The sequence below is a fragment of the Penicillium citrinum genome (genome assembly GCF_028827155.1).
Source record: "Penicillium citrinum strain IBT 23319 chromosome Unknown utg000007l:1.0-2040159.0:1.0-2041076.0, whole genome shotgun sequence".
Lineage (NCBI taxonomy): Eukaryota > Fungi > Ascomycota > Eurotiomycetes > Eurotiales > Aspergillaceae > Penicillium > Penicillium citrinum.
Window position 1 is genome coordinate 526,266 of NW_026622692.1, and position 13,812 is coordinate 540,077.

The 13,812-nt window shown below is 48.8% G+C and overlaps 5 protein-coding genes across 5 annotated transcripts; 4 read left to right on the forward strand and 1 right to left on the reverse strand.

Moving 5' to 3' along the window:
- Positions 1 to 323: 323 nt before the first annotated feature.
- Positions 324 to 1,949, forward strand: N7469_007858 (AIM24 family protein; the record flags this gene model as incomplete). The annotated part of the gene is made up of 7 exons (XM_056646776.1): positions 324 to 576; positions 645 to 763; positions 830 to 901; positions 961 to 1,131; positions 1,190 to 1,308; positions 1,366 to 1,585; positions 1,641 to 1,949. 7 exons carry the CDS (start codon positions 324 to 326, stop codon positions 1,947 to 1,949), a joined length of 1,263 nt encoding a protein of 420 aa, XP_056498327.1.
- Positions 1,950 to 2,528: 579 nt separating this feature from the next.
- On the forward strand, positions 2,529 to 4,126 carry N7469_007859 (MCT family MFS transporter; the record flags this gene model as incomplete). The annotated part of the gene is made up of 3 exons (XM_056646777.1): positions 2,529 to 2,862; positions 2,945 to 3,635; positions 3,697 to 4,126. The coding sequence occupies 3 exons, from the start codon at positions 2,529 to 2,531 to the stop codon at positions 4,124 to 4,126; spliced, it is 1,455 nt and encodes a 484-aa protein (XP_056498328.1).
- Positions 4,127 to 4,487: 361 nt separating this feature from the next.
- On the reverse strand, positions 4,488 to 6,879 carry N7469_007860 (kinesin family protein; the record flags this gene model as incomplete). The annotated part of the gene is made up of 3 exons (XM_056646778.1): positions 4,488 to 6,089; positions 6,149 to 6,558; positions 6,612 to 6,879. The coding sequence occupies 3 exons, from the start codon at positions 6,877 to 6,879 to the stop codon at positions 4,488 to 4,490; spliced, it is 2,280 nt and encodes a 759-aa protein (XP_056498329.1).
- A 1,024-nt stretch (positions 6,880 to 7,903) lies between these two features.
- On the forward strand, positions 7,904 to 10,905 carry N7469_007861 (COPII subunit SEC24; the record flags this gene model as incomplete). The annotated part of the gene is made up of 4 exons (XM_056646779.1): positions 7,904 to 8,435; positions 8,512 to 10,154; positions 10,228 to 10,797; positions 10,894 to 10,905. The coding sequence occupies 4 exons, from the start codon at positions 7,904 to 7,906 to the stop codon at positions 10,903 to 10,905; spliced, it is 2,757 nt and encodes a 918-aa protein (XP_056498330.1).
- Positions 10,906 to 12,304: 1,399 nt separating this feature from the next.
- Positions 12,305 to 13,625, forward strand: N7469_007862 (mitogen-activated protein kinase; the record flags this gene model as incomplete). The annotated part of the gene is made up of 5 exons (XM_056646780.1): positions 12,305 to 12,414; positions 12,476 to 12,671; positions 12,751 to 13,132; positions 13,200 to 13,547; positions 13,597 to 13,625. 5 exons carry the CDS (start codon positions 12,305 to 12,307, stop codon positions 13,623 to 13,625), a joined length of 1,065 nt encoding a protein of 354 aa, XP_056498331.1.
- Positions 13,626 to 13,812: the final 187 nt, after the last annotated feature.

The following is a 13,812-nucleotide window of genomic DNA, read 5'->3' on the forward strand; positions in this document are numbered from 1 at the left end:
CTGATCGTCTTGTGGGATCAAGGGAGCATAGTGTAGCTCATCAAAGGCGAATGGCAAGTACAGCTCCCTCTTGACAAGTTCGCGGGGGAGCCTGGAGAGCTGCCGGCTTCGGAGCAAACGTCAAGGGACGGTTTATAAAGCCCACCCCACTGTTGAGAAAGGCTTGAATGGATGAGGAATAAAGTAAAATTTCCTCAATCGTTGAATTGGTGAGAAGAAAATGAGTATCCCCAAGTGGGAGCTTCTTATGGCTGCTGTCGCAATCGGAGGCGGGCGTGGTGTACTTGCGGGCTGCGGAGGACCTTCGGCGCGACGATTTCCCGATGAGCAAAGCACCGGCTTCGAACTTGAGCTCTGACGTAGAGTCCCTTTCCTGCATCCACAAGGTCATTAAGTCTGGTATTATGCGTCCAGTCGTCCAACGAGGTTTCCGACCTCTATCATGGACTCGAGTTGTTCCTCGTGCGCCCCGACACGCGAGATGTGTCCAGATTCGCGCGACACCCTCGGAGGAACCCACGACTAATGGAGATTATCTGCCCCTCGCCAATACACCTAGCTCCGCTGAATCTCGAGGTATGTTCTTGGTCTTGTGCGATCAATTGGCGCAATCTCTCAGTTCTTAAACTAAATTCTTCTAATAGATGCTCGGTTCGATGTTGTCGGTGCGCCCTACTCCCTCCTTTCGGTGTCTCTTTCGCCCTCGCAAAACCTATACACGCGCCGCGGAACATTGGTCGGATTGAGTGGAAAAGCAGACAATGTACGCGACTATTTAATACGACATTCTTACAATGTGTATGATGTTTTGAGTGCTAAACTTCGCCAGGTGGTCTCGACTTTGAGCGTTCTGGAACCTTTCCGCAGGGCTGTTGTTGGAACCCCATTCTTGTATCAAAAGGTGCGCAGCATGATATTTACCACTACCTCGAGCGATATTCTGAGTAGAGCTTCTTTTAGATCTCTTCCGCGAGCCCAGTGACAGCTCTCATCTCCGTTCGATCGCCGAATACCTCTTTCGCTGTCGTCAACCTGAATGGTTCAGTTGATTGGATGGTCGCCCAGCGGCGTGCATTGCTGGCATGGACAGGCCGGTCCTTGTCCATCAAACCAATTATCAACACTAACTTGGTATGTCATGGTCTGAATGCTAAACATTGACCATAAATTAGGCTAACGTCATCTGCAGAGCTTGTCTCACTGGGGTAGCTCGGAAATTACCGGTCGAGGATTGATGGCCCTTGTTGGAAATGGTCAGCTTTATTCCGTGGAACTGAAAGATGGCGAGCAATATATCGCCCACCCTAGGTATTTTTTCCATGAGTCCCATTGTGAACAACATCTTCAGTACTAACATATGGTTAGCAATGTTGTCGCTTATACCATGTCCTCAAACCCTCCTCGACCATACCGTTTCAAGTCCACAACTTTGAACTTCCAGGTTCCCGGTCTCAAGACCTTACCGAGACTACTGCAAGGCAACAAATTCATTCGTGACATGTCCGACTCCAAAACATGGAAGAACACCATGAGCTTCCTCCACAAGCTTCGTACATGGTCTCGAATGACCATCTGGGGAGACAGAGTGAGTTAATACTGTGTCCTATTTTGACTCCCTTTTAGCTAACACCTATTTTCAGCTCTTCTTGCAATTTGACGGGCCTGCGACAGTGCTGGTCCAATCACGCGGACCCCGCATGAATGATATCCTGTCAGATCGCCAGGTCAACGAAATCGCCAACACTCCTCGAGGATTAACAATGACTGCTCAAGAGGCAGAAACTCAGTCAAGAAAGGAAGCTGAGAAGGCAGTGAACGGTGTTCCTGATATTGCTCGGTCTGTCGAGGACCTGACTCAGGAGATTGCTGGAGTCAGCCAAAGCGTTGCGAAAATCCGCAAGGATGGCAAGGTTGAAGTCGAAGAGGTTGGCCAGACTAAGGCCGCTTAAGGTATTCTACAGGCACTTTATACAATGTCTCTTTCTTTTTACGTTGGATCCTCATGAACCCTGGGCTGTTTCTTGAATGATCTTGCGACATGTACAGTATTGCGAAAATCTTCAAATCTCGGCCATTGTGCCATTAGATCAATCATTATGTCTCCTTCGTTTGTTTTCAGCCCCCAATCAACACAATCTCATGCATGCCCGCTCAGGGTGAGCTGTGTGATCTACTAATTTTATACTAATCCAGTCTAAGTAAACATCGACCTCGGTCTTAAAATTAACGCGAGGCCGAAAGTCCGCGATCAACACCACTAAAAATACAATTTAAGTTCCTTCTCATAAAAGTGACTTCGATCCCCCAGCATTTTCTCATGCATTTTCCAGGTATCTCTGATGATCTGATACTTTGGCACTTTCCGTAGCAAACAATCTACTCCCCACCAACTTTCACTCCCACCCAAACTTTTCTTTCTTGTCGCACAAATTCTCAATTATTACCGTCTTGTGGTTTCAAGCCAAGCAATACCAACTACCGAGTGGATTGAGAGAACCCTCTGCAGAATTGTATGTCGATAGCAGGTCATGGAGGCTGCAGGTCGTCATCAGGACGTTCCATCCACCATATATGCGACTACCAACCCCGTCTTGTCTGATCAGTCCACGCCCACCATGAGCGTACATCTAGAAGATGATGATTTAGAAAACGCCACTCGCCGATCGGATCAACAGAAAACAACGGAGCTCGTCAATTCAGAATTGCCCGATTCCATCCCTAATCTTTCAGAGAAACCTGGTCAAACTGCTGGTCCTCCAGCACCATCACCTCCAGGACCTCCGCCAGATGGAGGACTTCAAGCATGGCTTACGGTACTTGGGGCTTTCTGTGGATTATTCGTGAGCTTCGGGTGGATCAACTGTATGTCTAGACGATCTGAAAAATTGCTGCTGGATGCACCCCGCTGTCCTACCACACCCTCATACTTACGCTATCCCAATAGGTATCGGTGTCTTTCAAACATACTATGAACGCAATCAACTAGATCATCTTTCTCCAAGTACGGTAGCATGGATACCTTCTCTGGAAACATTCGTCATGTTCTTCGCGGGTCCACTATTTGGTACCCTCTTTGACAACTATGGTCCTCGTTGGATATTGCTCGCTGGGACATTTCTCCATGTCTTCGGCCTTATGATGGCTTCTCTTTCGACAGAATACTATCAGTTCATTCTCGCTCAGGGTATATGCAGTCCTATCGGTGCAAGTGCAATCTTCAACGCTTCAATCAATTCTGTCAGCGGTTGGTTCGCCAAGAGACGCGCTTTCGCACTTGGTATCACAGCATCAGGATCGAGTTTAGGAGGCGTCATCTTTCCCATTATGGTATCGAAGTTAATTCCGCAAGTCGGGTTTGGATGGGCAATGCGTATCTGCGCATTTCTCATTCTCTTTATGCTAGCCATTGCGAACGTTACCATAAAATCCAGATTGAAGCCGCAGAAGAAAGGATTCGATGTCATGAATTTCATCCGCCCACTTCACGATATCAGATTTGTCTTGACTGTTGCTGCGGCTTTTTGCTTCTTCTGGGGCATGTTTCTCCCTTTTACCTTCGTCATCACATCTGGGGAACGATATGGCATGTCAGAGAATATGTCTCAATACTTAATTCCCATTTTGAACGCAGCCAGGTAATTCAATCAGCCAATCCCTCTCCGCAACTATACGAAGAGGAATACTAACACCCTGCAGCATCTTTGGTCGTACCCTTCCAGGATACCTCGCTGACCGTGTCGGCCGCTACAACGTAATGATAGTCTTCAGCTACCTCTCCGGTATTCTCGTGTTAGCTCTCTGGCTCCCATCACGCAGCAATGCCCCTATAATCATATTCAGCGCACTATATGGCTTCGGCTCCGGAGCCTTCGTCTCTCTGGCCCCCGCACTTATCGCTCAAATATCTGACCTCCGCGAGGTTGGCGTTCGCAATGGAACTTGTTTCTCGATCATTTCAATTGCTGCATTGACGGGCTCCCCGATTGGAGGGGCTTTGGTTCCAGACGTGCTCCATGGATCGTATACCAGGTTGCAGATCTTCAGCGGTGTGGTTATGATCGCTGGAGCAACAATGTTCATTGTGGCGCGCATCGTCGTTGGAGGCGTTAATTTCAAGAAAGTTTGATTCTGAAGGGCTTATTGACGGGGTGAATACCTCTTATCTGTATTTAATACTTATAGGTACCCCTAAAATACAAGAGAATGAATGGTCTTGTTTATCAATTTCCTCTGAGGTACATCTCACTTTGGAGTGTCTAGCCTTGGGAGACGCTAGAGTAGAAAATATCACTTTGATAAAGACATTTGGCTGAGATAGAGCAGTATTCAGTAAATGTACTAATTTCATTCTTCTAGATAACTCCAAACCTGCCATATAGATAGCTATACCAAACGCCCCAGCACCGTCGCTGAAGGAAGATGCATGTATATGAAAAGTAGTAAACAAGACGCCCGTCCAATGATGCCCAAGTAAACGAAATATAAATTCAGACCAAAACACCACTACGCATGTTCTCAACGGTGCGAACCCCGACGCCTTTCAATGTACTCAGTTCCGCTAAGCTGCCCAATTGAAACTGAGGCTGGTCTGAGACAGACTCCATATCACCGGTGGTCGGTGGCGACTGGTCCATTTCGCAGAGGCAATCCACGATAGCTTCTGCCTTCTTCATTCCAACGCCTTTAAGGAGCTTAATCTGGCTCACGTCACGAGAGTTAATGATTGACAATAAGTGGATTGTTCGGGGAGACACAGTAGGATCAAAGTCATCCAGGGCGTCGAGATCGATATCGCTTTGATGATCAGTCTCTGTATGACGCTTCTTCTTCGGGGGAACGCCATCCACCATGCTAGTTTCATCGTCGAGATTCAGGTCTGAAGTCCGGTCCATGGGGTCCTCAACCTCAGCCTGGCGCTTTCCAAGGGTAATAGTAGGCTCTTTCTTTAGAGAGAGCATGCTGCCAAATCTGCCCTTGGCAGGAGGCGATGCAGGCGTGACGGAAGGTCGTGAGGAAGGTTTCCCGTGCATGCGCTCTTTCAGGGCAGCAATCTTGGAAGCCAGTTTCTCATTGTTGGGGAAATGAGGAAGCGCAAGCTGATACATTTTGAGAGCCGATGTGTTCTCACCACGGGCCTGGTGCTGTTTAGCCATGAGGAGATATGACAGCCCCTCCGCACGCGCATCTTCGGTTCCCTCGATGCGCTGTTCCAGCTCGGCTAGGCGCCGCTGTAGCTGGTCATTCATTTCTTGAAGCTGGTTCTGACGTGACTGCTCACTGATTGCTCGAACGGCGAGTATCTCCTCGACCTTCTTCTCGACCATCTCCTCAATCTTGGCAGCGGAGATATCGAAATGGCTAGAATGGGTCTGAAGCTGGGAATGAGACGGGATAGGAGCTAATGTTTGGCGCGGCGGCTTGATTGAGCGTACAGTGGGTCCATCTGCGTAGAAAGAGGTTCTCCTGGGTTGCTCAGGCTTGCGAAGCTGCGAGGGAGGTTTATTTTGGGACCGGTCAGAAAAAACACTGAAAGCCTTAAGTGGTTTCACTTCCTCCTTTTTAGCTGGGTCATCCGCGGAGGGGGCGGGCATATTCACATTGACGGATGCTGTGAGAGGACGCAATGGCTGGCGTGATGCTGCCAAAGAAGGCCGCATTGATGGCCTGGCAGGCCCCTTGAAGATTGGATCATTCTCAATTTCGCGAACCTCGATCTTCCTGGTACGGTTGGCCACGCTGAGAGAGCTAATAGTGTCCAGATGATAGGATCGAACAGGAGCAAGGTTGAGAATCATAACAGTTAAACCGTTGTTCTGTCCCAAGGATAGAATGCGAGTCATCTTCGACTCCCGGTAGGGGATGCGGTGCTGCTTCTTGGTGATTGCCTCTACGCACTGGGCAAGAACGAAGAGACTCTTATTGATGCTGGCTGATTCCACCATGCGCTCCTTGTCATTCTCTGTCCGGCGATTGTCTTCGGACCCTGCAAGATCAATTGCAGAGGCGGTGCTGATGCGAGTCTTGTCGGACGAAATCATTGTGATTTTCACACCGAGGATCGCGTGTGAACGAGAAGAGTGGGCGTTCAACTATATATGAAGTCGCTTTAGCAATTGCGATCGTGCTCTCCAATTTCTATGTGACGTACCTTGGTGGCGGAGGTTGACCGGTTGTTATTGGCTTGATCATAAAGACCCTCGAACTCCTTCAAATTGGTGCAGGGTTTCTCGGTCAGGCCACAGACTACTGTCTTGCCCCCATTGTCGCGTAGTGGAAGTCCAGCAAGAGTGCGCTTCTCAGGTGGCTCAAACAGATCATAAACCTTGTCATTATATATCTCGTAGTAGCTCAGAGACACCTTCACGGTTGTCTCGCCATTGGTATCCTTTTCGATCTTTCGACTACGTCTGTAGATGCCGCTCAGGAGTCGAGGAATAACACCTCGATCTGCGAGGCTTTTACCGCCACGCATGGTATGCGTTTTCCCTGTCCCTGTAACACCGTAGGCAAAGAGAGTGACATCGAATCCATTGAAGAGGTGTTTGATCGTGGGCGCGACTATTCAATACAATTAGTCCCAAATTCGGGCTCGGGGTGTATTGGAAGCATACCTTCAGCATCAAACAGCTCCTGCTGCACCACATCGGAATCATAGACCGCATTGAAATTGAAGGTATATTCTTCCGCTTCATTCTTAGGATTGGGAATCCGCACAACATTATCCCGGTCTCTTAACGCCGCCAACTTTTGGTCGCCATTTTCCGTCTCTCGCAATTTGGCATCAGCGCTGAGTGAAGAGGTGCCAGTACGGACGATAACATCGAGTTCCCGTTCGGATTTGAGAAGAGGTCGAACACGCGCAATGACTCGGACACTCATGATGACTGCTCACACATCCACGTTCCTTGAAACTGACTGGGGGGGGATATCGTACAGGGTATAAAAACAGTCGATGAACGCGATAATATGAGACGAGGCGAGAGAAAAGAAGACAAGAGAAAACCCCCAGAAGTCCTCCAACAAGAAAAGAACCTACCTACCTATAGGGCGAATGTCGAGTTGTCGAGATGTTGAAGTGTGGGAGTGGAGGTGTTTCCGTGCAGCTCGCAGACGTTTGTGGACGGCGGGTTTGTTGGCACGACAACGCATTCTTAGGGCATTTATTAACTACTAGAGTGACTGAATATACAGTATACATTTTACATTTGAATTAAGTATTTACCAGTAATTAAATATCTTATTTTGCTAGCTATTCCCAGTTGAAATGCCCTGGACTCTACATTATAAATCACATAATTAAATATTATTTTAATACTGGGACCGAGGTATCATACATAATAATGTCGGCACATGTTCTGGTAATATATAACTGACTATTGTTATGCACATATTCAAGTTGGTAAGGCGTTCACATACAACCTTGTACGTATCTGTATCAATAACTGGGTAGGTACCCAGTTATTAGTACTCATCAAATAATTGATATGGTAATGAAATGGCTATTTCCACCATATCCTGCTATTACTAGTATTGACTCCTACACAATATTGTTGTATAGTCGACTCGACTGTGGTCTGCTCTGTGATTGGCTGGCCAGCCCCAAGCTAAAGGTGGCCTCGTCCATCACCGCCTCTCCGTTGCGTTGCTCTTCTCTCGTGGTGTTTAAAGAGGTATCATTCCCCCCTTTCTCTATCTGGTAGACGTTCAACTTTAGTTGGAACTTGCTGCTGATTGAGGACCCAAGCTGCCAGATAATATCCTTCCCCATCGATTGCTGACACTGTTTGTGGGGTTCTAGCGAAGCTGTCAACCCGCCCCCCCCTCCCTCCGTATCAACTTACACCTCCTGCTCCTCTTCCGCAAGGAATTCTATTCCGGTTACACTTGAACTCAGTACACCTCCATGTCCGATCCACAAGGGGGTTACCCTCCCCAAGAAGGGTACGGCCAGCCCACCTATGGCTCCCCCGATCCCGCGCAATCGCCCGTTCCCCCGCAAGGAGCACCTCCAGCTGCGCCGCACGGTAAGAAGAAAAGAGCGTATGCCGGAGAGGCATTCGAGTTCGGATCCGGTGCCAATGCTGCGCTGGGCGGACAGCAAACCGCCGGTGGTGCATATGGCGCATACTCTCAGCAGGCTGCACCTGTCGGTTATCAGCAACCCACATACGGAGCCGATCCCAGCCAGGTGCAGGCTCCGCCAGCAGGAGGATATGGCCATCAGGCTTCCGGTAGCATTTCTGGAATGACCCAGCAATTTGGCGCAATGGGAATGTCTGAGCCGCATCATGTCCTTCCCCCTCAGCCTCAACAGCCTGCCGCTATGCCCCAGCGCCAGGTTCAACTTAATCAGCTCTACCCAACGGATCTTATTTCGCAGCCTTTCAATGTTGCTGAGTTGGAGTACCCTCCTCCTCCCATTATTTTGCCTCAGGGTGTATGTTCATGATTCTGGGGCGTTCGCCGTATGTGTGGATGTGATACTGATAGACCTTCTCCCCCACAGACCAGTGTTTACCCTTCCCCCCGAAGCCAATTGCCCTACCAAATACATGCGGTCAACTTTGAATGCAGTTCCTACGAACAACTCACTCCTCAAGAAGTCCAAGTTGCCTTTTGCTCTTGTCATTCAACCTTATGCGTCCCTCCACGACGCCGAGGACCCCATTCCAGTGATCCCCGACCAGGTCATTTCACGATGCAGACGCTGCCGCTCTTATATCAACCCTTTCGTTACTTTCCTCGACCATGGCCACCGCTGGCGCTGCAACATGTGTAACTTAACCAATGATGTGCCCCAGGCTTTCGATTGGGACTCTACTCTGCAAAAGCCTGCTGATCGAGCATTGCGCTCAGACCTGAACCACAGCATGGTAGAATTCATCGCCCCTCAAGAATATATGGTTCGGCCTCCTCAGCCACTAGTTTATACCTTCTTGATCGATGTGAGCTATGCATCCGTCACTAGCGGGCTTTTGGCCACCACCGCTCGCACCATTAAGGAAAGCCTTGATCGCATTCCCAATGCAGACCGACGTACCCGATTGGGCTTTATTGCGGTTGACTCAAGCCTGCACTTCTTCAGCATTCCCCGTGATAACTCTGGAAGCTCTGAACCCCGAATGCTCGTCATTAGCGACCTTGAAGAACCTTTCCTGCCCACCCCCAATGACCTCCTGGTGACATTGAGCGAAAGCCGTGAGAACATTGAGGTCTTCCTTGATAAGCTGCAGGAGATGTTCCAGAACACGCAGAACAACAGCTGTGCTATGGGCTCTGCACTCCAGGCCGGTTATAAGCTGATCTCTCCTGTTGGTGGTAAGATGACCGTTCTGAGTGCCACACTACCGAACATTGGTACCGGTGCTCTCACAATGCGTGAGGACAAGAAGGTCCTGGGTACAAGCAAAGAGTCGAGTCTTCTGCAAACCGCCACTGCCTTCTACAAGAGCTTCGCTGTAGAATGCTCCAAGGCCCAGGTCTCTGTTGACATGTTCCTCTTCTCATCCCAGTACCAGGACGTGGCTTCTCTCAGTTGCTTGCCTAGATACACAGGAGGTCAAACCTACTTCGAGCCTGGTTGGTCAGCGACTCGTCCCGAGGATGCCATGAAGTTTGCTCGCCAATTCTCTGACTACCTTTCGTCTGAGATTGGCCTGGAGGCGGTTCTGCGTGTTCGTGCCACCACCGGTTTGCGCATGAATACCTTCTATGGCAACTTCTTCAACCGTAGCTCGGATCTTTGTGCTTTCCCTGCCTTCCCTCGCGACCAAGCATACGTTGTCGAGGTGGCCATCGATGAGACCGTGGCCAAACCGGTTGTCTGTCTGCAGGCTGCTGTTCTCCACACCACCTGCAATGGCGAGCGAAGGATCCGTGTTTTGACTCTGGCTCTACCCACCACTACCAATCTTGCCGATATCTATGCTTCTGCTGATCAGCAGGCGGTGGCAACCTATTTCAGCCACAAGGCCGTTGAGCGCGTTCTCAGCAGTGGTCTCGAGCCGGCTCGTGAGGCACTGCAGGCGAAGATTATTGAGCTGTTGACGACCTATCGCAAGGAGCTTGCTGGTGGTAGCGTCAGTGGTGGTGGTCTTCAATTCCCTGCCAACCTTCGTGGATTGCCTGTTTTGTTTTTGGCAATGATCAAGAACGTATGTTCCCTCATTTTTCTCTCCAGAAGCTAAGATTCGATGCTAACATGGTTTGCTCTTTTTCTTCCCTCAGCTCGGTCTTCGCAAATCTGCTCAAATCCCTACGGATATGCGATCCGCCGCACTCTGTCTCTTATCCACTCTTCCCCTGCCCCTTCTCATTCAATACATTTACCCGAAGATGTACTCTTTGCATGATATGCCTGACAATGCTGGTGTGCCTGACCCGCAAACCGGCGAAATTGTTTTGCCACCGGCCACCAACCTGTCCTCCGGCCGTCTTGCTTCATACGGTCTTTACTTGATCGACGATGGCCAAACTCAGTTCCTATGGGTTGGTCACCAGGCGGTGCCTCAATTGATCGAGGATGTCTTTGGAGTTCCGGACAAGAGCCAACTGCGGGTGGGCAAGTCGACATTGCCAGAGGTTGATAATGAGTTTAACCAACGGGTACGAGCGGTGATCGAGAAGAGCCGTGATCATCGGTCAAAGGGAGTGGGTAGTATCATTGTGCCGCATCTGTATGTGGTGCGAGAGGACGGTGAACCAGGTCTTCGTCTTTGGGCTCAGACGATGTTGGTGGAGGACCGCGCGGACCAGAGTGTCAGTCTAGAGCAATGGATGACGACTCTGCGAGAGAAGGTATGAAATCGTTTCATTAGTGTCTCTCTCTCTCTCTCTCTCTCTCTCTCTCTCTCTCTCTCTCTCATCCGACATCGACATCTGACAATGTTGCAGGTCGTGCAGTGATTGATGACTGATTTAATTGATTCGCCATGTCCATGTTTCCATTTTGCTTGATCTCCCTTGTACCAGTAGAGCAGCTTGGACCTCTTTTTTCTTTTCAAATGGAGGAGAGGGGGGGAATATCATATGCATTTGGATAGGCGGTCGAATACTGGACCCTCCGTCTATATCAAAGTATCATACTCCATCCTACGTACTCCATACATCTACGAAATAGCCACCCCGAAAATGGTATTATTTGAAGCACTTCCCTTCTTCGTTATTCTTATTTTATCATGACACAAATATGAACCAACTCAGCCCCTGGTTTCAATCTAGCCCCAAAGATAGTACGCCAATAGTGTGATCGGAATCAAAGGTGAAACCAGGATGGTCGCTGTGTACCAATCATCTCCAGACGGCGCCCAGGAATGGTGGAGCCCAGTAAGTCACTTTGTGATTGTGACCAACTCCGACAGTAGCGTCGTGTTGATGGTTTGGCGCTGGTGGCGTGAGAATATTGGATGAATTAGATGAGTTATCAGTAGAAGAAGAAGAATACTAATCCTAGTAGACAATGATCGACAGCTGTATACAGATATACCGTACACATATACTATGTATACGATGTATACATAGTTACATACATATACACAGTATACTGTGATTCCCCTGACCCAAACAGCTTGTTGCCCCACCATCGCATCCCGTGAGTCTCCATCTCTTTCTCTCCCCACCTTCACTTGACTTCCCTTCACTCTTCATTTCACCTTTGCCTGGTTCATCCTGTTTTATTTATTCTTATTTTTTACTTGGCTTGGAGCTATTCACTTGACTCCCTCTCTTTACGGCCATTCTGAACTTCTCCACGGATTCGCCTCGGCTGTCTACATCTTGTTATCCACCCCTCATCCGAAACCTCTCCATTTCCTCGCCAATACAGAAAGCTTGCTCCTGTTGTTTCTGTTTCCCCCCTGACTCGCTTCCGTCGAATAAGTATTGCGCATTCGAGCCGATTCGACTCAAAGAACTGTACAGGTCTTAACGAGCTGTTCCGACCTAGCGACGGATCCGAGAAGTACACCTATTCTCTTATATCTCCACACGTCAACAAATGTAAGCTCTATTCCAGACATTCCTCATATCACAGAAGGCGCTATATATGTGTGTGTGTGTGTGTGTGTGTGTGTGTTTGTGTATTCCATCAGGTAAAAGCTGTCTCTGCGTCTACAACCTACAGAGTTAAATCGCTCGAGAGTCGGATCTCTAGGTTTGGCTCCGTACAGCAGACATTAGCAGTGCAGCATTACCTGAACAATCGATAGTCCAATTTAGGACTAGACATCTCTCGTGCATATTCTTCTTCTTACACGCATTGAACCTCGAACTTAACCATCGCAAACAGCGTTTACAAACCGGCGCCATGGGTCAACAGAACCCCCCATCAGGAGGATCGCGCAAGATTTCCTTCAACGTCTCCGACCAGTATGAAATCCAGGATGTGATCGGTGAGGGTGCATACGGCGTGGTATGGTAAGTTGGAAGACTTCATTCTTGCGCTAGAGAGCTTTGTCCAGCTCATATATGATACCAGTTCCGCCATCCACAAGCCATCTGGCCAAAAGGTTGCGATCAAGAAGATCACTCCATTTGACCACTCCATGTTTTGTCTGCGCACACTCCGTGAAATGAAACTGCTGCGCTATTTCAACCACGAGAACATTATCTCCATCCTCGATATCCAACGACCCCGCAATTATGAGGGATTCAATGAAGTGTATTTGATTCAGGTGCGCATCACACACACCCGCGAAAGATACCGAAGAAGAGGCCCTCCGTGTCGAATCGATTAACTTACATTTCCTTTAGGAGCTCATGGAGACTGATATGCACCGAGTTATTCGCACACAAGATCTATCTGACGACCACTGCCAATATTTCATCTACCAAACTCTGCGCGCACTCAAGGCCATGCACTCGGCCAATGTTCTGCATCGTGATCTGAAGCCATCCAATCTTTTGCTCAACGCCAATTGCGATCTGAAAGTCTGCGATTTCGGTCTGGCACGATCTGCCGCATCCACCGACGACAACTCCGGTTTCATGACGGAATACGTTGCGACTCGGTGGTACCGTGCCCCGGAGATTATGTTGACATTCAAGGAGTACACCAAGGCTATCGATGTTTGGAGTGTTGGCTGTATTCTGGCTGAGATGCTGAGTGGAAAGCCTCTATTCCCCGGAAAGGACTGTACGGAAGCACCAATCCACTGCCAATCTTTTGATCTTGTGCTGTAAATATGGCTAACATTTTCCAGACCACCACCAGCTTACCCTGATCCTCGACGTTCTCGGCACCCCTACTATGGAAGATTACTATGGCATCAAGTCACGACGAGCACGAGAATACATTCGCTCCCTCCCTTTTAAAAAGAAGATCCCTTTCCGGGCTATGTTCCCCAAGAGCAACGAGCTGGCCTTAGATCTGCTCGAGAAATTACTCGCTTTCAACCCGGCCAAGCGTATTTCCGTGGAGGATGCCCTGCGCCACCCATACCTCGAGCCATACCACGACCCCGAAGACGAGCCCACGGCACCTCCAATTCCAGAGGGATTCTTTGATTTCGACAAGAACAAGGATGCTCTAAGCAAAGAGCAATTGAAAGGTACGATTCGATACAATTACCGATATGGAATCATCACTAATTGTCTCAGTGCTCATTTACGAGGAAATCATGCGGTAAACAAAGCAAATGTCAATATCTGATTTTCAAGCATGCAATTCATTCCATTCAATCATCGTGATTAGATAGGCCTGGATAGGAATCCAGAAGTGATCCTCAATATCATCGAATTCAAATTCCATTATCTGTGGCAATAGCACTAGCAATCGCACTAGCAATCGCACTAGCATTTTCAACTTCATCCAAT